Source organism: Felis catus, chromosome B2, assembly GCF_018350175.1.
Source record: "Felis catus isolate Fca126 chromosome B2, F.catus_Fca126_mat1.0, whole genome shotgun sequence".
Taxonomy (NCBI): domain Eukaryota; kingdom Metazoa; phylum Chordata; class Mammalia; order Carnivora; family Felidae; genus Felis; species Felis catus.
Genome location: NC_058372.1, coordinates 119,119,852 through 119,141,070, shown reverse-complemented (window position 1 = coordinate 119,141,070; position 21,219 = coordinate 119,119,852). Strand labels below are relative to the sequence as shown.

At 41.9% G+C, this 21,219-nt stretch overlaps 1 protein-coding gene across 1 annotated transcript in view; it reads left to right on the top strand.

Moving 5' to 3' along the window:
* The first annotated feature begins 2,250 nt into the window (after positions 1-2,250).
* The window catches only part of MOXD1 (monooxygenase DBH like 1), a 91,923-nt gene continuing 72,954 nt past the window's right edge, over positions 2,251-21,219 (top strand). Inside the window, exon 1 of the mRNA XM_023254379.2 lies at positions 2,251-2,578. Coding sequence (XP_023110147.1) covers positions 2,303-2,578 — 276 coding nt within the window. The 5' untranslated portion in view covers positions 2,251-2,302. The remainder of the gene's footprint in view (positions 2,579-21,219) is intronic.

Below are 21,219 nucleotides of genomic sequence, written 5' to 3'. Positions count from 1 at the left end.
AAACATATAAAGATACCGAGGTGTTAGGGCTGCCATCATGAAGTCTGGATGGAACATTGCATGAACACCACCATGGAGGGGCCAATGTCATCTGGCAGGAGCACGGGAGGAAGGACCAGAAAATACTTCAAAGAACAAAGGGGAGAAAAGGCAAATGTGGCAGAGTGAGCAATCTGAAAAGGCACATCTGAAAAAGTGATGGGAAACAGCAGGGCTCTCTTTTGAAAATTCTAGAGGTAGTTTTCATGTATCTAGAGGGTCTGGGGTGAGTGAGTGAGATGAGAGTGAGGGAAGGTGAGGCTAGAACACGAAACGGGGGTCAGGTTCTAGATGGGGATTTGGGACTTATAAAACAAACCTCAGGAAGCAGATATAGCTGTGTGTCCCAGGTTCCTCCATGCTAGGAATAACAGTAGGGTCACAGAGCAGGAAGTTGGCCTTTGATGGCTCTGGAATAATTGAACTTCCATGAAATCCTGCTCAGTGTGGTGAGTGTGCCTCGCAGGGTGCCAAGACCCATTCCTCTCGGCCCCTTGTCCACCATTTTGTTCCCCTCTCTCCACATTCCTCTTCTCTTCATGGCTGGAGCCAGCAGCACTAGCCAAGTCCCTGATGCTTGTAGAAACTCAGCTCTAAGACTGAGCAGTTCTTAGGTTGCTGCAGTTTCTCCTGCTGTCCCTGATGTCTGGGCAGTGCACCCCCACTGCTCCTGATAGATAGTTCACGCTCTTGTTGCCTCAGGTCTTTTAAGGCATCTCAGGCTTTTTTATTTCTTGCCTTGTCTGACAGTTTCAATGGCACTCTTCTCTGTTGCTGCCCTATTGTCATTGGCTAAACCTGTAGACCTGTATTTCCTCTCTTCCTGGGATTGGCTCTTCTCAGGCCACTCCTTGAACTCTCTGGTGAGCAGATCCACTTGGTTTCCTTCCAGACATGGTGAAATATGCCCGAGTCCTTGGGAGAACATAGTTTTGATGCGGACTGGTAACTTTGGAAACTTTGGAAAAGTTTTGGGAAGAGGTAACTTTGGAAAAGTTCTGGGAAGAGGAATGGAAAGAGAAAACAGGAGGAAGAAAAATCAGGCTGAACTACGAAACTTGAAGAGGGGGAACAGGATGTACGGGTGGCTTGTGAGGAGCCCCCAAATCCAGAGTTAATAGTACATATTTATAGTATTCTTCTTATACCTATTTTCATCTGATATCCTCTAGTATTTGATCTTCTATTTTACATTGTGTAGTTGTAAGCCACCTTAAAACTTCTTTTTTTGAAACATGACAGCATATAAATAAATGACTAAATAAAGAAGGTAATGTACAGTTGCCGCATGGAGTAATCAGCGTTCTGAAGACAGGAGTGATGTGGTCATAGGTAGAGGCGAAAACACTTCTTGCTGAACCGGACTACGATCAAAACTTGAAATAGCAGGAAAAGAAGATTTCAAATTATAGCGTATCTTCTAAGTGATACTTTATCCCTGACCTACCCCACTGATAGCAAAGTAGTTTGCCAGTAGTTGTCCCATCAAAACCAAACTACACCAAACCCAGGCGGAAGGCAAGCATCAGAGAGCCAACTCCTGCCGTCATGAGCAAGACTTCCCCAACCTTGGGACTCCCACAGGGTGAAAGGGTGAGACAAATGTCCTGGGACAAATGAACGGTGTTCCTCTGTGGGGTAGGGGGATCCCTGAGCACAATGGCTTCGGAAAAGCAACTGCAATGGATACAGGAATGTTAAAAGAGTTGCTCTGGCTGGGACTTTCCCTCATTTTCCCTCCATCAAACCCAGGATTATCCCTTTTGATCCCTCAACTCCTCCCCTTCTCTGACAGATTAAACTTGCCCTCCCTCACCAATTTCTCCTTTCCCCAGGGATTCACCCCGCCCCTCCTCCTCCACCCCCTCCCCTCCCCCCTCTCCCCCGCGCCCTACGGTCCCAGCCAGCGCCCACGGTCTCCCAGAACCAGCCTGCCCTCTCCTTTCCCCTGGGCCCCAGCCCCCTTTTCTCTGCCTCCTCTATCCAGGACGCCCCCCTCTTCCCTCCCCACGGAACCTAGACCCCGGGGACCAAGCCCCGGGTGCGGGGCGGCAGGTGGATGGGCCGCCAGCCCGACGGGCCGGGGGTCGCCCGCGGCGGGGAGGGGGAGTGGGGGCGGGTGGGGCCCCTCCCGGCGGGCGGGCGCGCGGCGGGCCGAGGGGGCGGGCCCAGGCCTCCCGCGCGCGGCCGCCGCCCCTCGAGCCGCCTCCTCGCTCCCCCAGTCTGCGCGACCCAGGTGCCGGCGGGCAGGAGGCGCCCGAGGATGTGCCGCTGGCCGCTGCTCCTGTTGTGGGGGCTGCTCCCCGGCGCGGCGGCGGCGGCGGCGGCGGGGGGCTCGGGCCGAGCCCTCCCGCACCGCACCCTCCTCGACTCCGAGGGCAAGTACTGGCTGAGCTGGGGCCCGCGGGGCGGCGGGCTCGCCTTCCGCCTCGAGGTGCGCACCGCCGGCTACGTAGGCTTCGGCTTCTCGCCCACCGGGGCCATGGCCTCGGCGGACATCGTCGTGGGCGGAGTGGCCCACGGGCGGCCCTACCTGCAGGTAAGCGCGTCCCCACCGAGCCCCGTCCCGTCCCGCCCTCGGGGCAGGCGCGAGTACCGGCGTCCCGGGGGCCACCCGGTGTCCCCTGCGGCGGAGGCTGGACGCCATCGCCCCCCCGCAGCCCCCGCCCGGCATGCGCTTCCCTGGACGGTCAGCTCCCGCACGCCCGGAGCCAAAGGCGCCTGCGGCTGGGCTCCCAGCTTCCGCCGCCTGGCCCCGAGTTTTCGCCCCGGGAAGCTGAGCACGGGTGACCTCGGGCAGCTTGTCTCTGAACACTCTCCTGTCCCCAGCACCCTACTTAATAGATCCCCTGCATGCACACCTGCCACGCATCCCTATTCACCTCTAATGGGAAAGGAGAACGACCCTTTGGGGCTCTAGCAGGACGGCTCTCAGGGTTGGAGGGACCTGTGAGCTTTGTAGCACTTTGCTGTCTTGCTGCCTGGGACCAGGATCCCAGAACTTCCCAAACCATAGCTATTCTGGGGTCCCAGGCACGGAGCTGGGGTCAGCTGCCTCATCTGAGAGATGAATGAAAGGCCCCCCACTAAGAATCTTTTAGGAACTTTGCTCTTCTGGGAGCCCGTTAGGATGCCGCATTCAGAGACCTGCAAAATCTTTAGTGTCCCCGGCAAAATCCTCTATTAAGTGGATAAACTTTTCGCTTACTGTAATAGCCAACAAAGTTGATTTGACAGCTGCTGATTTGCTTTGAAAGAGTCAGAGTAGATATGTTGCCTGTTCATAGATAACTTCATGCATAGGAGGGGGGAAAAAAAGAATTGTGAAGTAACCATAATGATTAGGTGGTTAGGTCTTCTGGACATCTTTGTTTATCTGATCTTGACAACATTTGGACACTTTTCCACAGTTACATAACATCGTGGTGAGTATACTCTGTTACTTATAAAAGTTCATCCAAAAATACTGCCCTTTGCTAAAAGTCTCTTCTTCCAAATGAAAACTCCTTGCTGTTCTGGCATTGTGTTAAGGTTTTGATGATATTAAAATCAAAGCACCCGATCGATTTCAAAGTGCATTTCTCAGTAATTTTATTCCTGACTTCTAAGTTTGATTTCCACAACTTTCTGGCTGAGATGCCATCCAATTTTAACCCTAATTCTGGCACTCAGCTATTAACTCTGGGTAGAAATAAAGAAAATGATAGTAAGAACAAGTTCAAAACCATCCTGTTGTCTGGTTTTTCATAAATTAGTCCTTTCCTCCCAAAATAAGTGTTCCACAGCTCCAATAAAAATGAGTTTTATGAGGATTGCACTTTGTTGAGGTCACTGATGTATAAATTTCTTCCTGCAGCGGCATCTCAGACATTGAATTTGTAAACCGTGAATTTGACCCCAAACACAGGCCTCACTAGCTGAATAACGTAACTCTCTTCTGATATGAAGTAGAAAATACCTTGTTTAAATATCTGTGTGAGCCAAGTCTTTGTGTGTGTTTGCTTGTTTTGGGTGGGGAGGGTACTATGCCTCTTAACTATCCTTGCATGTTTTGTTGAAAGGGACGTGGAAAATCTTACTATGGTAATATCATAAAACAGGGTATACTTTATAATGTTTATTTTTGAGAGAGAGGAGAGAGAGAGAGACACAGAGTGTAAGTGGGGGAGGGGCAGAGAGAGAGGGAGACAGAATCTGAAGCAGTCTCCAGGCTCTGAGCTGTCAGCGCAGAGCCTGACCTGGGGTTCGAACCCAGGAACCCCAAAAGAGCATGACCTGAGCTGAAGTCGGACGCTTAACTGACTGAGGCACCCAGGCACCCCTAAACAGGGTATACTTTAAAGGATAACTTGATATTGTTTCCCGCCAGAGAGTAGCGTTTCTAGAAAGCCCATCCAATTTGATATCAAATGAAAGACCAAGCGTAGAGTAGTGTTTCAACATGCCATAACTGGCCCACCACAAAAACAGACTTCGTTAAACTACAGAGTGTTTTCACACTGCTGATGATTCTCATAAAGACTGCATGAGAATTAACTAAGTGCTCTTTGGGTTGACTTTGAACCGTGGAACTTTTCTTAAAGTAATCAGTGAATACCGATCACTATGAGATAAACCTTAGAAAATGGTCACTTCTCCCACATAGTTAATAAGAAAGCAATAGGATATTCCTTTTCAGTTTTATTCCTCAGGAGATAAAATCCTTATTTCCATATACAAATGGTAATTATTTTCTTAGTGGACTGACATCCTTTACTGGTCCATTTCCTTAATCCCACTCATTACAGGACATATAAAATACAGTAAAAATTATGCTAGTCAGTTATATGGGAAAAAATTTATTAACAACCTCTTTAATCAAATGAAAGACACCAAACACTGAAAATAAAATGAAATGTATCAGTTCCAGCTGGGTCATCCAGGCTAGGTGATTTTCCAAAACTTGAAATCGAATCTTCTCTCTAGAAACTATCACCTTGAGAGTCTTTATACAGTGGTGTAGTAAGGCCCTCCTCAGTACCTATACCAAAAGGTAAATAGGGTTCTTAAACAGTGTATTCGATTCAGTTAGTAGACTTTGGATTTCAGGTAATTTTGCTCCCAGTGCGAACGAACTTTGCAAGACAGAGCGTTCATTGGCTTCTGGGCTCTCGTGTATATGTAGCGGCTGCTGATGATTGCAGATGGCATGAAGCTGTATGGTAATAACCCAAGGTGACATCCCTGTCACCTCCCCTTGTGGCTTTTTTTCATATAGTTTATGAAATATATTTTTTCATATATTTTATGAAATATATTTTCATATATTTAACTTTCAAAACCTTGACCTCTAGGTATATATATTTTTTATTATTCTGACTTCTATTTTGCTGATTATCTTAAGCTTTTCTTTTCAATAGTATATGAACTCCTGGATAACTGTGTGAGAATTCATTCCAGCCAACCAGTAAAGAAATGTTGGTTAAAATAGATGCCACAAACCCAAATGCCTATAGAGGTCAGACAGCAAGTATAACAAAGTGACGGGCTTGATCTAATGCAACAGACAGGACAGAGGATTGAGGACAAAAAGAGTTTTTGTGACCAAATTACTGTTATGTGGGTGTGCAAATCAAGTATTGGCAGATCTTCTGTTTTTGTTTTTGCTTTTTGGGGGGGGAAGACAGAAATGTAGATGTGTGTAAATCTGATCACTAAATACTGGCCACAATTCCATGTTGTGCAAAGCACCACGTAGAGCACGCATGTACACACAATTCTAGCTGAGATAGAGCTCGACTTAATCTGGGGTCAAGAGGGGAAAAAGCTAAGATTGGTGAAGAATCAACCCAGATTATGAAAAGCCATGAAAGGCAGAGAGGCAAGGTCCCATTTCTCTTCAGGCCCAGCTTATTCTGTGCCAAGAAATGTCCCGTGTCAGAGGGGACCTTGCCTTTTTTTTTTTTTTTTTGGTTGCCTATTGTGTAACAAACCACCCCAAGACATAGTGGCTCAATACAGTGACCCTTCGTTTTTCACACATCTGCAATTTGAGGAGGAGCTAAGTGGGGACAGATCTCTATTTTACTTGATGCCAACTCCAAAGTGAGTGGTTGGAGTCATCAGGAGGCTCCCTCAGTTACTTGTCTGACACCAGCTGGCTTTGGCTCTTAGCTGGGGATCTCAGCAGGTGCCATGGTGGTGGGAGAGTGGCCACTCCATGCAGCTACTCAGATTCCTCACAGCGGAGTGGCTGGGTCCTAAGGGTGAATATCCTGAGAGGCCCAGGTAGAAACTGGATAGGCTTTTATAACTTAGCCTTTGAGTCATCTTCTGTTGTGGCCCTATCCCACTGATTCAGGAGGGAAGATAGACTCCACCTCAGTATCACATCATAAGGAGCTCACAGGGGAACGGAATATACAGGTGAGGTCATCTTTGCAAAATACCTCCTTCCACACCCATTCCCACTGACTAGTCACAGTCTCTTTCTTGCCACCACTTTTGAGAGTCTGTCTACATGCGTCTAATTTCTCTTGATGCTGCTGAGACTGGGAGGCGATATTGACATTCACCTTCTTCCCTTGTAGTCTTTCACACCACTCACAAGGAGTGAGTGAACACTTAATTCTCCTCCTCCATACTCCCCTGCCAAAAAAGACCTGTGAACCTCTACAACCCATATTTTTCAGTGGTTGCCAATCACTAATTCAGGGTTGGACCCAATGAGAATACCTCCAGAGGGCAGTGTGACATTTGCTTGTAGTCCTGTGCAGTGAAAAATCAAATTTTGATTTCCTCGCCTCAGGCCAGTAGGTTTGGCCACCCTTAAAACCTATAGACCCAGAGATGAGGCATTATGGAAACTTGCCCTGTCCATTTTGTAACCCACCTGCCCAGTCTGGAGAGAGTTCCTCAAATGGTATATAACCAGATACCATCAAATGAGAGAGAAAAATGTGGTTGGGAAGTGGAGCCTGTCTCCATCAGATACACTGTTGGAGAGCCGCTTGCTCTTGGGGAGACGTGACCCCTGGGACCCCTGGGATGCTGCCGTGGGTTTCTGCACTGTCTTTCACAGGATTGCCTGGAGAGGGGGTGGGAAGCAGTCTTTCCTCTTGCATTGGCTTTTGAAAACCTCACTATTTTGTCTCAATGAATGAACTCAACTCTCACTTCCCTGATGGATTCATGTCCTTTCCCTGTACTTTGCCCCTTTTTGACACAGTGCAATCCCACCCCCACCCGAACCACTTAGCAACTGAGTCCCTATTGGAGGCAAGTAATCCGGGTTGATGAATGCCTAGTTTGTGTGAGTTAAGAGAAGAGGGCAGCATTGTCGGATGTGCCTGTTGAATTTGCACAAAAATTGATTCACTCTTCCTTTGGGGGTAGAAATCGCTAGTGAATGGAAGCTGGAGCATATGTCATCATTTGTTACAGCCTTGTGGTGTTGGCTGTCTCTAAAACTGAAACATTTCTGTGCTGACAAGTAAGTCTTCAGCAGCAGGGTAATTGCTGCTGGGCTGCTCGCTGAGGAAGTGCTTGGAAATTGTGCTGTGATTTGAAATCACAGAAAACAGTGAGCATTCTTTGTGGTTAACGATGTGCTGCTTTTAAGTGCGCCCCAGCCAACGGCAACAAAGAAATGTTTGGAAAGCAAATTGAAAAGCTGTAAGGGAAAGATGAAGAGAGTGTACAATCCTGACACAGCTCAGCTGGGGCTTTGTTAAGAGATATTTATAAGTCTTCAGATTATGCCCCCCCCCACACACCCCAATTTCCAGATGACGAGGGGATGTCTCCAAGCTTCGTGCTTTGTGCATTAGTAATAAGGACACATGCACGAACGTAATGCTTCACACAAGATGATACTCTTCAGCTGTGTGGTTCTCCCTGGCAGAGCAGATGATTTCATAATGCCAGCCTGAGGATACAGGGCAGACCCAAGAACCAAGGGTACAATGCACCTGAACTGACCAACAGTGTTCAAGGCTTCAAGCAACCAATGGCATATTTCTGGACTCTTGGAAGGGAAGGCAGAGTCCACTTCAAAGAAAGTGAATGGTGGCTTATTGATTCGTTTTTGTTTGTGTGTTTGTTTTTTGTAATACAGACCTCTTACAATAAAGTTGCTGGCAAAAAGAATGAATTCATTATACATCATCATGTTTTTGAAAATGTTTGATCCATATGTAAAAAAAAAGTGCATATAGATGCCCCACAAGGCTGTTTATTGTAACTTAAAAGATAACTAGTATAGAACTTTTAAATAGAAAGTTATTTGTCCAGGAAACGTCTTCCCAATCTCTCTTCCAAATTAAAAAAAAAAAATGATGCTCATAAGGATAGCATTTAGCACATAAGCAGAAAATTCTATAAAAGTAACTTCAAATGGGTAATTTTCTTAACTGTAAAGTTGGAATTATATATCGAGGGCTATGCAAATAATGTATAGACCAGATTTAATCTGCTATTGAGGTCTTTCCTATTCATCTCCTATATCCAAAAATTATGAGAAAATCTTTAAACAGTTATTGCTTTTATGAATTAAGTGTTGATGTTTTGTGTATTGCTGTTCTTAAGAGTTCAGAGTTCAAGGGTGCCTAGTTGGCTCAGTCAGAAGAACATAGGATGCTTGATCTCAGGGTTATGATTTTGAGCTCCACACTGGCTGCAGAGATTACTAAAAAATAAACAGACTTAAAAAGAGCTCGGAGTCCGGTTGATTCCCCTCAAATTTCCAAACTTTCCCCACACCAATTTTTACAGGTGAGGAGCTGTGTTTTTACTGTGAGTGTTAGGTACCTGTTAAATGGCTTGTTGGAGGCCATGTATATCAGCAGCCTGGATTTATTTCCTCTGAGTCCTGGTTTTCTGTTCTGTCTTCTCCTTCAAGTAAGCAGTTGCATACATAAAAACATATTCCAGGGGCACCTGGGTGGCTCAGTCACTAAGCGTCCAACTCAGGTTTCTGCTCAGGTCATGATCTCATGGTTCATGGGATCAAGCCCCTGTGTCCGGCCGGCTCTGTGTTAACAGCATGGAGCCTGCTTGGGATTCTTTCTCCCTCTTTTTCCGCCCCTCTCCTGCTTGTGTGTGTATCTTCTCTCTCTCTCTCTCTCTCTCTCTCTCTCTCTCTCTCTCTCTCTCTCTCCCTCCCTCTCAAAAATAAACTTAAAAAATACATATTCCAATTTTCTTCCTTAATAGTGAAAGAACATGTATAATGAAATACATGTTAAAACAGGTTGGCAAGACAAAATCAGAGTATTTCTCTTACTTTTGTTCCGCTATAAATGTCATAGATACTCATTTCTATGATATGATTTTTCATTTCCTGAGTTCTTCATATATGCCCTACATTTTGATAAGTCCTTGAAGTGTGTGATCTTCTGCAATTCTCACAATACCCCTGTGAGAACAATGTCTTATTTCTCCCATTTTGTAGATGCATTAACTTGGGGCTCCAGGTCACACAGTAGGGGGATCACTTGACTCTCACATCACAGTGAGGCAGTGAATATTGGGATGTTCGCTCACTCATTTAACCAATGAATGGTCATAAGGGTATAACATTAAGTGAGATGAAGGCAGTGACATCATGGAGCTCACATTTTGGTGGGGGATAAGCAGGTACATAAACAAATAAAAATACAAGGAAATGTTGAGAATTAAAATAGGGCGATGTGATAAGGAGTAACCATGTGGTTATTTCAGATAAGGATGCTTATAATCAAGACATGAAGTTAAACAAATGTCCCAGGTCTTAAAGGTGGCCTTTGGAGATTAATCATAGTGTTTACAACTCAAAATACTATATACTATGAAGAAGATGATCTGGCATGCGCATCAAAGAAGTTAGTAGACCTCGAATATAGGAAACTGCCTACCTGCAAGAAATATAATTAATGTTTTAACAAATGTCTGAACCACACAAGCTCTCTTTTCTATTTCTGTGGCATTGCTGCACAGATGTTTAGTAAGCTCAACTAGAGTCTCTCAAGCTTTGATCTAGAGACTTGGTGATTTTATAGGAGTTTCTTTCTTAATTCTAGGTGCGAATGTTTTTCGCTTATCCTCTGTTCTTTCTTATCTGCAATAACATTGGAGACCCAAAGAACTTGGAGAAGCTAGATCAGCAAAACCACATGTGCCTGTAGAAGATTTCTATCTTTTAGGCAATTTTTAAACTAAAACTCTGAAATCTCAGTTTGTTAAATAAAACTACATTGCTGCCCTTTTTTTCCACTGCAAATTTCACGCACTGAAACTCACTCATACAAGGAAACTCATGGGTAGAAGCTAGGCCTGCTGGTACTTCGGACAACCAGGGCCAAAATGGATTCATGCAGTGGCAGATCATAGCCCAGTGATGAGCAGTGGAGCCAACAGAGAACCGGACACTGGGAAAGATACTTCTGATGCCAGAAGTTCCCAAACTTCTTTGCACATTAGCATCACTTAGGGGCTGTTAAAAAATTCCAACGTCCAGGTAACCGCCCTCCCTCTTCCATACCAATTAAATCACAATCTGAGGAGGTGGACATAGACATTAATAAATTTTAAAGTTTCCCAGGTGATTAGGAGCAGCAGACATGTTCAGGAACTACTGATCTTATGTGGTCCGGCTCTTTGATAGAAATCAGGCTACCCCTTTGTGGTAGACCTACAGAAGCTTCGAAGATTCCAGGCATTGGGCAGGGGGATACAAAGGAGAATTCCATGCAAAGTAATTCACAGTGCCTTTGAAGTGTGCTTTTTGAAGCAAAGGCTAGCATATGTTTGGATACTGACAATTATTTTATAAAATAGAAGAATAAAGTGGATTTCCCTAAAATGGAAACACTTCTGAGATGAGTTTAACAAAGCTATTGACAATTCTAAGTATATTTTCAAACTTACATGCTAAAACAAGAGTGGCAGTGGAAGGACTGTGGGTAGTGGTGTATTTCAACATGTGCTGAACCAGAAATCTGTCTCCTCCTCATACCCCTCTATCATTTCGACACACCTTTTGCCAGTTGGTACTAGCTGCCATATTTCTAGGCAACAAGAATATCTGCCCACACAGAGTCTAAAATTTATAAGTTATATATGGTTACAGGGCATCAAAGGAGCATTAATAAATGAAAGTTCCAGATAATTCTCACCCTGTATTTAAGGCAAGGGACATGTTCTGCTTTAAAATCTTTTTATTAGAATTAACAGTAACACAATGGGCTTCCTCTGTAATTGGAAAACTCTCAAGTGTCTTTCCAGTTATGTAAATAGATATATACGTTCCCTTCCTTCAAAGCTCCATTCTCTAAGGTTACTAATAAGCAGTGAAATGCCCTCAAGCCATCACCACAGAAGGGAGAGGGAGAAAAGATAGCAGGAGTGGTAGATAATTAGTATTTTATTAGGGTATGGATGGAACATTTACAAGTCGACGACTGTCAGTGTTGCCACATCTTCCTGAGGTACCAAGACCAATTCCATGTACTTGGCAGGTTGTCAAGAAATCCCTGCTGAATAACTGCTGAACACCTAAAAGCAGGAATCCTTGGTGTGCATCCCGGCACTGCTTGCTACCTTTTGGATGTGTGGTCCTTCGCAAACTTCTTCACCTTTCTAAATGACAGTTTCCTTTATGAAGAAGGGAATTTTGATATCGAAAGCACGGGGTTTGGGTGAGGATTAAATGAAATAGGCATGTAAAGCTCTTACACAAAGTATGTGGCACATTGAAAGTGTGTACTAAATACAGCATATTATTATAATCAAGCAGTCAGTGAAATGTCAGAATTGTCAGAAGATGACACGGAGACAAATACGGCAGCTTTTCAACGTGGGGAAAAGGTACCCGCTAAATGTGAAGATGGGGAATATTGATAGCAATTTTTAAGAAAAGTTGAGGACAAACTTTAAGCAATTGATTTGTGAATACTTTGCAACCATTAATGACCAGAGACCAGCCTGGTTTCAAAAAACACAGATTATACTGACAAGACTGCATTTTCTCTTGCATTTGATTTGCTGGATGTGGAGTTGGAGTATTAAATGGTGCATCTGAATGATGATAAGGTAATTAGCAAGGTTTCTCATGATTTCTTGTATAGGATGGACTAATAAAGTTGAATTCATTATAATCATAAATATTTAAACATTCATACCCGAAATATGTTGATAACAGACTGTCTACATTAGACTACAGGATAAAGACTCAAAGATAGTATATATTAAAATAATAAGAGGAAACTAAAAGGTAAAAATTCACTGAGAATACAAATAGAATTAAACACTTGGTTAAAAAATGTATAAAGTTGAATTTAATTGGAATTCATATGGAAAAGGTCTAACTGTTAGCTCATTTTAACTCAAAACATATGTTTGCTATACACACAGATGCAATATTAACCTATAAACTCTGCTGTTTACATCAAGGAAAGTCATATTGACATAGTACTCTGTACAAGGCTAATCGCATCAGAAGATAGGTTCTAGAATAACATTTTTAAAAAGATTCTAAAAGAGGATTACAAACATGGTTGAAATCTCTGGAAATCAGGGTTACCTGGGCAATGGGAAACAGTTGTCAGTGTTGTGCCTGGAGAATAAAATGATTAGAAAAGACGTGATCATTGTTTTTGAAACAGTGGACAGTCTTCCGCAAGAAATAGGGATTAGATGCTCCATGTTAGGCTCCAGAAGGAAGAAAAAAGACCCAATTAATACACATTAAAGAGTAGAAGATTTTAGCCAATATAACAAATGCATTTCTGACAGTGGGAGGTCTTAAAATTGAACAGATTGCCTTGTGAAGTTCTAAATTCATGAGCTTGTCACTGCAGGTATTAAATACTGTGTAATCATCTCTTTCAAAATATTTCTGAGAGAGGGGCACCGGGGTGGCTCAGTCGGTTAAGCGTCTGACTTCAGCTCAGGTCACGATCTCGTGGTTTGTGAGTTCAAGCCCCGTGTCAGGCTCTTTGCTGACAGCTAAGAGCCTGGAGCCTGCTTCAGGTTCTGTGTCTCCCTCTCTCTCTGCTCTTCCCCCACTCACACTCTGTCTCTCTCTCTCTTAAGAATAAGTAAACATTAAAAAAATTAAAAAAAAAATGTTTCTGAGAGAAATCCTCCTCTGGTGGGAACTAGGATCAGGTGTCCCTCAGATTGCCTCCAGCTTTAATGAGATGCTGAAGATAACTTTATTCTGCATTCATGCTTTTAGGTTATTCAAGAACTTAGTAGGAGAGAAGATACTAGCAACTATATTGGAAAGTGTCGATATTGTTTTTTAACCTGTCTCAGGAGTTGTCCTGTCTCTGTGGGTGGGTGGGCCCTAGGTCGTTACAGTGTCTGAGAGAATTTCATTTCTCTCCCTACTATGTATTTCACTATCTTTGATTTATGTTTAGTGAATGTATATTAGTGGATGTGTATTTGAAATCTGAAAAAAAAGAAAGAAAAAGAATGCTTCGTGATTTGTATATAACTCAGAAGAATATGGAGGGCTTCATGAGGGAGGCTGAATGTGAAGTTGGAGAATTTTTGAAACTTGGTGGCTGCATTATTTTGGTTTCTCTCATACCAGTCTGCATGTTCTCTGTCTCCAGACCTTCCCACTGGGATATTGAGGTAGGCGTCTCAAATTTAATCTTATTCACCCTCAACCTGTTTCTTTCCCAGCCTTCTCAATCTCAGTAAATGGCACCTCCTGGTAGCTCCTGTCAAAAATTAGTAGTCATCCTTTTTTCTTCTCTTTGCTTCACCCCATGTATGAAACACATCCTCAGGTTCTGTTGACTTTTCCTCCAAGCTCAATCTAAAACTGCCAATTTCCCTTCAGTTTTAATATTTTCAGTTTTAATATTTGCACTCAAGCACCGACCACTGGGACCACTGCATGACTCTTGTCTTCTGACCACCACTCTTACTTCTTGGCATCCTCAACATGGTAGCCACAGCAATACATACACACACACACACACACACACACACACTTTTCATGTCAATCAGAGTATATCACTTGCTGATTAAAGCTGGGATGACTTTTATATAAGCTTAGTATTAAATTTGAACTTCCTACACTAACCAATAAGGTATTACGATGTCCGGGGCCTCATTGGATTCCTGTTGACCTCTCTCCTGGGCGCTATACAGTTCAACCATCCTGGCTTTTATTTGCTTCATCAAAATGGATACCCAGCCCCATTCAAGTCCTTTCCAATAACTGTTCCCTCTTCCTGGGATCTACTTCATCCATACTTCTCATGGCTGGCTCCTAATTGTAGTTAATTTCTCAGAGTAAATATCATAGCCTCAGTGGTGACTTTTCTGATAACTCAACCTGAAGGCTTTCCAATCCTTCTCTATAATCTGTTTTATTGTCCTCTAAGTATTTATTATCTAAGCATTTTGATTATATTATTATTAATTTTTTTAAAAAATTGTTTGCCTCCTCCAACCCCAAATTAAACTATAAGTTTCATTATAGTGTGGACTTTGTCTGCTATCCTGTATAGTCCTGTGCCCTCAGCCCTGCAACAGAAGCCTAGGAATACTAGCTGCTCAATGAAATATGTGTTGGAAGAAAGGAGAAGTGGGAAGGAGGGAGGGAGAGAGGAAGGAAGGAAGGAAGGAAGGAAGGAAGGAAGGAAGGAAGGAAGGAAGGAAGGGAGATTTCTTCTCAAAATTTATATCTTGCATTCACTGGTCATAGTTAAAAGAAGTCATGTAAACTTTTAGGAAATTAAGATAGTGGAATAGGATGCAATGATGGTAAAATGCAGTTTATTTCTATGATAAAATCTGAAATTGTTTTTTCCATTGAAGTTTATTGTTAGACCTAAAGAGTCAAAATGTTAATTTGCACTCTATCTCTGATAATTCTATAACCATAGCAAAGTATTAAATTACTCTACATGAAAACTGAACTGAGGTGATGGGCTATAGGGGAAAATGCAGGATGTGTATTTTCAGAAGGTGGCACTTAAAGGACTGACAGATTGCTCAGGTGGGCCCCTCATTGGAACACAAGCTAACAGGGTTCCTATTTTGGCATTGCAGTAGCTATTCACAGATCTCTTATTAGATGTAAGGAGTTTCAATTTTATCTGAAGTGGTTTCTAGAAGGCACGCCCCTTCTGTTTTGACATTCCTCTCCAATTTCTGAGGTTAGTGAAGAAATGACTTCTTAAAACCAGCTTACGCTGAGATCTGAAGATTATGTTTGTATAGTTTGTTTATCCAGTTTGGGATTTTTTTTTAGGATCAAAGATTCTCTTTAACACAAAAATATTTATTATTATACTATCAATATTATTGAACCACCATAACACTTATTATAGAAGCTGATATTGCAAACAGAAATGTTTGAAGTAACAAGGCTTTTGAGATTTCCAAAAAGAGGAAAAACTACAAGCACCTGTTGAAGAAAATGATGACAGATGGTAACATTTTTCTCAAGGTTCCCTTGCAGCTGTGCTTACATTCAGTTCTCCAGGCTGGGCCGGGTTTATTCATATCTTTTATTACACCCAGAAGGGTTTTCACTTCATCCTGTTTAACACAGTGCCGGTCGAAGCTCTTTTCTGTTGCAGAGATTTTATTCAAGAGAGAGAAAAAAGACTGACAATGCTTAAGAACCAATTTAACATCTGTGTAATCACGTTTTTTAACACGAGGTCAGAGCAATCTTGCAGATTATCGCAGCTAGCTTTTTAAGGAGGTTAGTTTTAAAGTGGCAGTCAGGATTCCTGCTGTTGTGCTAACTGATAAATGCCAATGGATGCTGATGCTCACTTACTTTACTATTGCCACACAGCATTTTGAAACCTCGATGCTGTATTTCATAATCTTTTTCAAAGCATGGTGTTCAAAAGAAACTATATCCTGTGAGAACATGTTTCGTTTTTAGGACACAACCACGGATTAACTTGATTGCTGGAGTCTAATTATCAACTCAGATTTTCAAGGGTAGCAGGTAATATTCTATCTTTAAAAAGTAAAACAAGCTAAACACCTGATTAAAATAATAGTAATCCACAATAAAAACAAAAATAATACCTCATTGGCAATTCATATTGAAGTTGATCTTCATGTAGCTGAGTTAGAATATGATTGAAATCCACATAACCCCATTTATGTAGGGTAACATTACTTCATATTTCACTTTACAGAATATTAAAGCTGAGTAAATATAAAGAAGAATGACTTCTGCGAATCAGCTTTTATATTTACATAATTAAAACATCTTCAAATTTTATTTTTAAGCTTTTACAAAATCTTTACAGAACCATGGTTCTCTGTGTCCTCCTCAACCCTCTTGTCCTCATAAAGCCCGTTATTAATGATACTTAATTGAAGCCTACTTTTATTTACCAGTATTTGATGTTAATTTATAATATATGCAATATATATCATACAGTTAGATTTTTTTTTTAATTTTTTTTCAACATTTTTTATTTATTTTTGGGACAGAGAGAGACAGAGCATGAACAGGGGAGGGGCAGAGAGAGAGGGAGACACAGAATCGGAAACAGGCTCCAGGCTCCGAGCCATCAGCCCAGAGCCTGACGCGGGGCTCGAACTCAGGGACCGCGAGATCGTGACCTGGCTGAAGTCGGACACTTAACCGACTGCGCCACCCAGGCGCCCCTCATACAGTTAGATTTTTATAACAGCTATGACATCCAACTGTGGCAATGAGAGTGCACTGTGATCAATAATCCTATTTATTTTAAGTTTATTTATTTATTTTTGAGACAGAGAGACAGACAGATAGAGCACACAGCAGGGGAGGAGCAGAGAGAGAGGGAGAGAGAATCCCCAGCAGGCTCCACACTGCCAGCATGGAGACCTGTGCGGGGCTCGAACTCACAAACCACAAGATCATGACCTGAGCCAAAACCAAGAGTCAGATGTTTAACCAACTGAGCCATCCAGAAGCCCCCTATTTTTATTTTAAAAGTACTGGAATATCAGGCACCATAGGACGATGGCTGAGGAACGGTCTTTACCATGGGTGTGTGACAGTGTTGCATCTGGGCTCTATTTGCTAACTGGGACCGGCAGTGGGGGCGACGGGTGCCATTCAGTTCTAATTGTAAAGGTGAAAACCAGGGAGTAATAGTGATCTGGGAAAATTCCATAAATATCTCATAAGTGCTACACAGTATGGTTTGGTGAAAATAAATTTCTAAGTGCTATTATTGGTATCAGATTCTTAATTGGTCGGTGTTTTACCGTCAATTTCATTCTCCAGTTTATTTTTTCTCCAAGTGGATAATAGTACCAAATAATTATTCCATTTAATTACCTACTCAGATAACATTTATCCCTTTGTCAAACTGTCAGGAAACCATTAACTTCACTGAGCGTACTCTTTTAGGTTTAGCCAATATGCATGAAGGATTTTCAAGATTGACTGTTCTTTGACTGACTTGGTTTCTTTTTATCTCTTTTTTTCTCCCTCCCTTACTTCTTTTCTTCCTCCTGGCAAGAATAGTTGAATGATAGGAAATTAGGGATGCAGATCTTTTTTTTTTTTGTTTTTTTTCTCTTCTCTTGCCTCAATTATCCTTTTAAGGTTTGCCAATATGCCATTTTTTTATTGTATAATGTCGACACCATTAAGACTGTGTTTGGTTATAGTTCATGTATTTTCTTAACACAGGCTGAAGGAAGAATTAAGGTGCTTCTGGGGAGTAATTGTGCACCTCCCAAGTTAATCTATTCTCATACCATTAAGATGTGAATATTGGGTTATGGTTCTTGAGTTCTTCTCTTTTATTTCCATAATTGTCCCCTTATTTAGAATTGGCAAAAGGAAAGGCAGGATGCTCCTTTTAAAATTACCTATATTTAATAAACATCTGCAACATACAAGTCACTCGGGATATAAATTCACATTAGAAAAGATTCTGAAACACGATTTGTCTCTCTTAGATCTGTTTTGTTTTTGGTTTTTTGTCCTATTTCTTTAAAATAGGTGGGGAATGCCTTCTTAGTGTAAAAGGATTTCAAAGAGCTGTTGCATGCATAAACTCTTTTTTCTAAATGAGGATGTCAGTTCCATAAGATTCATGTCCATTTAGGGGCTAAAAGGTCACAACAACGTTCCCAGATTTCAGTGCCAGATGTGTCTAGATGGCCGATCATGCAGACTCAACTCATCCTAGCATCTGGTTAAGCACATTCCACATGGATCTTAACCATATGTAAATGTAATTGAGAGCAATTGGGAAAATAATCACTCTCCCTCTTTTTGTTCCATTTACAGTGCACACAACTATATTAAAAGTACAAATGTATAACTGGATTGATAAGGTTAGCTTTCTATTTTTAGGCAGTTACTACATGGTTGAGAAGATAATTCTATGTCTAGAATATATTACAGGCGACATGGGAATGCAAAAGAGGAGTAAGGATTCTAAGAGGGAATGATCACTTCCAGTTGGAATGATCAAAGAAAACTTCATAGAGCAGATAGAATCATGAGTCTTGAAGGGAAGAAAGCATTTCAATGGAGTTAAGTTTCAATGGGTGGAGTTAGTGGAGAGGATTTCTCAGTGGGGTGAAGAGAGTAGGGAGGACAGAGAAGAAGAGTGTGAACAAAAGGAGAAGAAGGAAAAGGGCAGAATTTGAGGGGAATAATAAATAGATAGCAGAGATCATGTGTTAGGATTAGTGATAGACACGGAAAATTAAGTTAGACTAAATTGTAGAAAAACTTGAATCTACAATGGAATTCTACCATATACCATCGAATAAAACACAGTGATCCACTGAGAGTGATTTTCAAGGAAAACTTTGACAGAAATAATGCAGGTGATAGTCTGAAGTGAGGTAGAGGAAGTTGTAATCGAGTAGAAGTGAAAGACGGGTTATTTTTTCAAAGAAGGAACTGACGGGTTCTGTGGAGGTATGAGTAATTGAGGAAGAAGTTAAAGAAGATTGCAGTTTTGAATCTGGATGATAGGAGAGTGGCAGTGTAATGGAAAAAAAAAAAATCAGGGAAACTGGAAAATCAGGGAGACAGACAAAGGGTAAATACAATTTTGGATATATTGCATTTTGAAAGGACACTAAGACTTCCAAGTAGAGTTAGACTTTTTGGATATGTGATACTGAATGAAGGTGATGATTGGAAACTCTTGGAGTAGACGAGATTCCCAAAGGATGAAATACAAAGACAGAGGAGTATAATGTCAAGGACAGAACTTTGGTGTGTATGGTTAGGAATGGGAAAAAATAGAGATAAACTGTCAGAAATGGACAGTCAATAGTGGGGCTGTCTGGAAGCTGGCAGTGTGGACATCCTTGCCTTATACCCAAGACTTGTTCCCAAGTTTAGGGGAAGAATTTAGTATGATGTTTGCTGTAGGATTTTCTACAGATGCTCTTTATAAGGTTAAGGGCGTGCCCTTCTGCTGCTGTTTACTGAGCGATTTCACCATGAATGAATGTTTCAGATAGTTTTTCTGCATTTATTAAGATGATCGTATGGTTTTCTTTTTTAGACTTTGATATTATGAATTGTATTGATTGATTTTGTAATGTTGAACCAAATCTGCGTGCTAATGTTATCCTTTTTTGTTTTTTTTAATGTTTTTGTTTTACTTTTGAGAGAGAGAGACAGAGCAGGAGCAGGGGAGAGGCAGAGAGAGGAAGACACAGAATCCGAAGCAGGCTCCAAGCTCTGAGCTGTTAGCACAGAGCCCGATGCAGGGCTCGAACTCACAAACTGTGAGATCAGCCCAAGTCGGGTGCTTAACCGACTGAGCCACCCAGGCGCCCCTAAATGAATGTATTTCTATGTCAAAAATTTAGATTAGGGGCGCCTGGGTGGCTCAGGTGGTTGAGTGACCAACTTCAGCTTGGGTCATGGTCTCATGGTAGGTGGGTTTGAGCCCCGCATCACACTGTGCTGATAGCTCAGAACCTGGAGCCTGCTTTGGATCCTGTGTCTCCCTCTCTCTCAAAAATAAACATTTAAATTTTTTAAAAAAATTTAGATTACACATAAAATCTTAATAATGCATCTGTTTTATAAAGAAAAATTTACTCTCACGTATCAAAAACATCATGACCTGATCATGATCTGAGCCGAAGTCAGACACTCAACTGACTGAGCCAGCCAGGTGCCCAATATATTATCCTTTTAAAAATATATCACTATATTTGCTAACATATAAAGAAAATTTGCATTTCAGCCCATGAAAAATACTGCTTTGTTCATTTTTTTTTGTAATGCCTTTGATTTTGGTATCAGGGTAAGGCTGTCATCAAAAAATGAGTTGGGCAGTGTTTTCTGTTCTTTATCTTCTGGAAGAGTTTGTGAAGGATTTGTATTATCTCTTCCGTAAATATTTGGCAAAATTCCAAGTGGAAGCACCTTGGCTTAGCTTTTTTTTTTTTTTGTAAGAATATTTTTACCCATGAGTAGATTATAGGGCTATTCAGAATATCTGTTTTCCTTAATAAATTTGACTGGTTTGTGTCTTTCAAAAACTTTGCCCTTCTCTCATCTAAATTATCCAAGTTGTTTATGTCTAGGTGTGCATAATATTATTAGCCTTTTTAAAAAAGTTTATTTAGGGGCGCCTGGGTGGCGCAGTCGGTTAAGCGTCCGACTTCAGCCAGGTCACGATCTCGCGGTCCGTGAGTTCGAGCCCCGCGTCAGGCTCTGGGCTGATGACTCAGAGCCTGGAGCCTGTTTCCGATTCTGTGTCTCCCTCTCTCTCTGCCCCTCCCCCGTTCATGCTCTGTCTCTCTCTGTCCCAAAAATAAATAAACGTTGAAAAAAAAAAAAGTTTATTTATTTTGAGAGGGAGACAGAGAGTGCAAGTGGGGAAGGGGCAGAGAGAGAGAGGGAGAGAGAAAATCCCAAGCAGGCTCTGCATCACCAGTGCAGAGCCTGATGTGGGGCTCGAAGTCTCGAACTGTGAGATCATGACCTGAGCCAAAGTCAGAAGCTTAACAGACTGATCCACCCATGCATCCCCATGAAGTTATTAACCTTTCAATGTCTGTAGGATCTATTGTAATATTTCCCTTTTATTTCATTTATATGTATTTGTTTTGTACTTGTCCCATCTGCTCTTTGTTTTATATTTCTCTTCTCCTGCTTTCTTTAAAAAATTTTTTTTAATGTTTATTTTTCAGAGAGAGAGAGAGAGAGAGAGAGAGAGAGAGAGAGGAGCATGGGTGGGG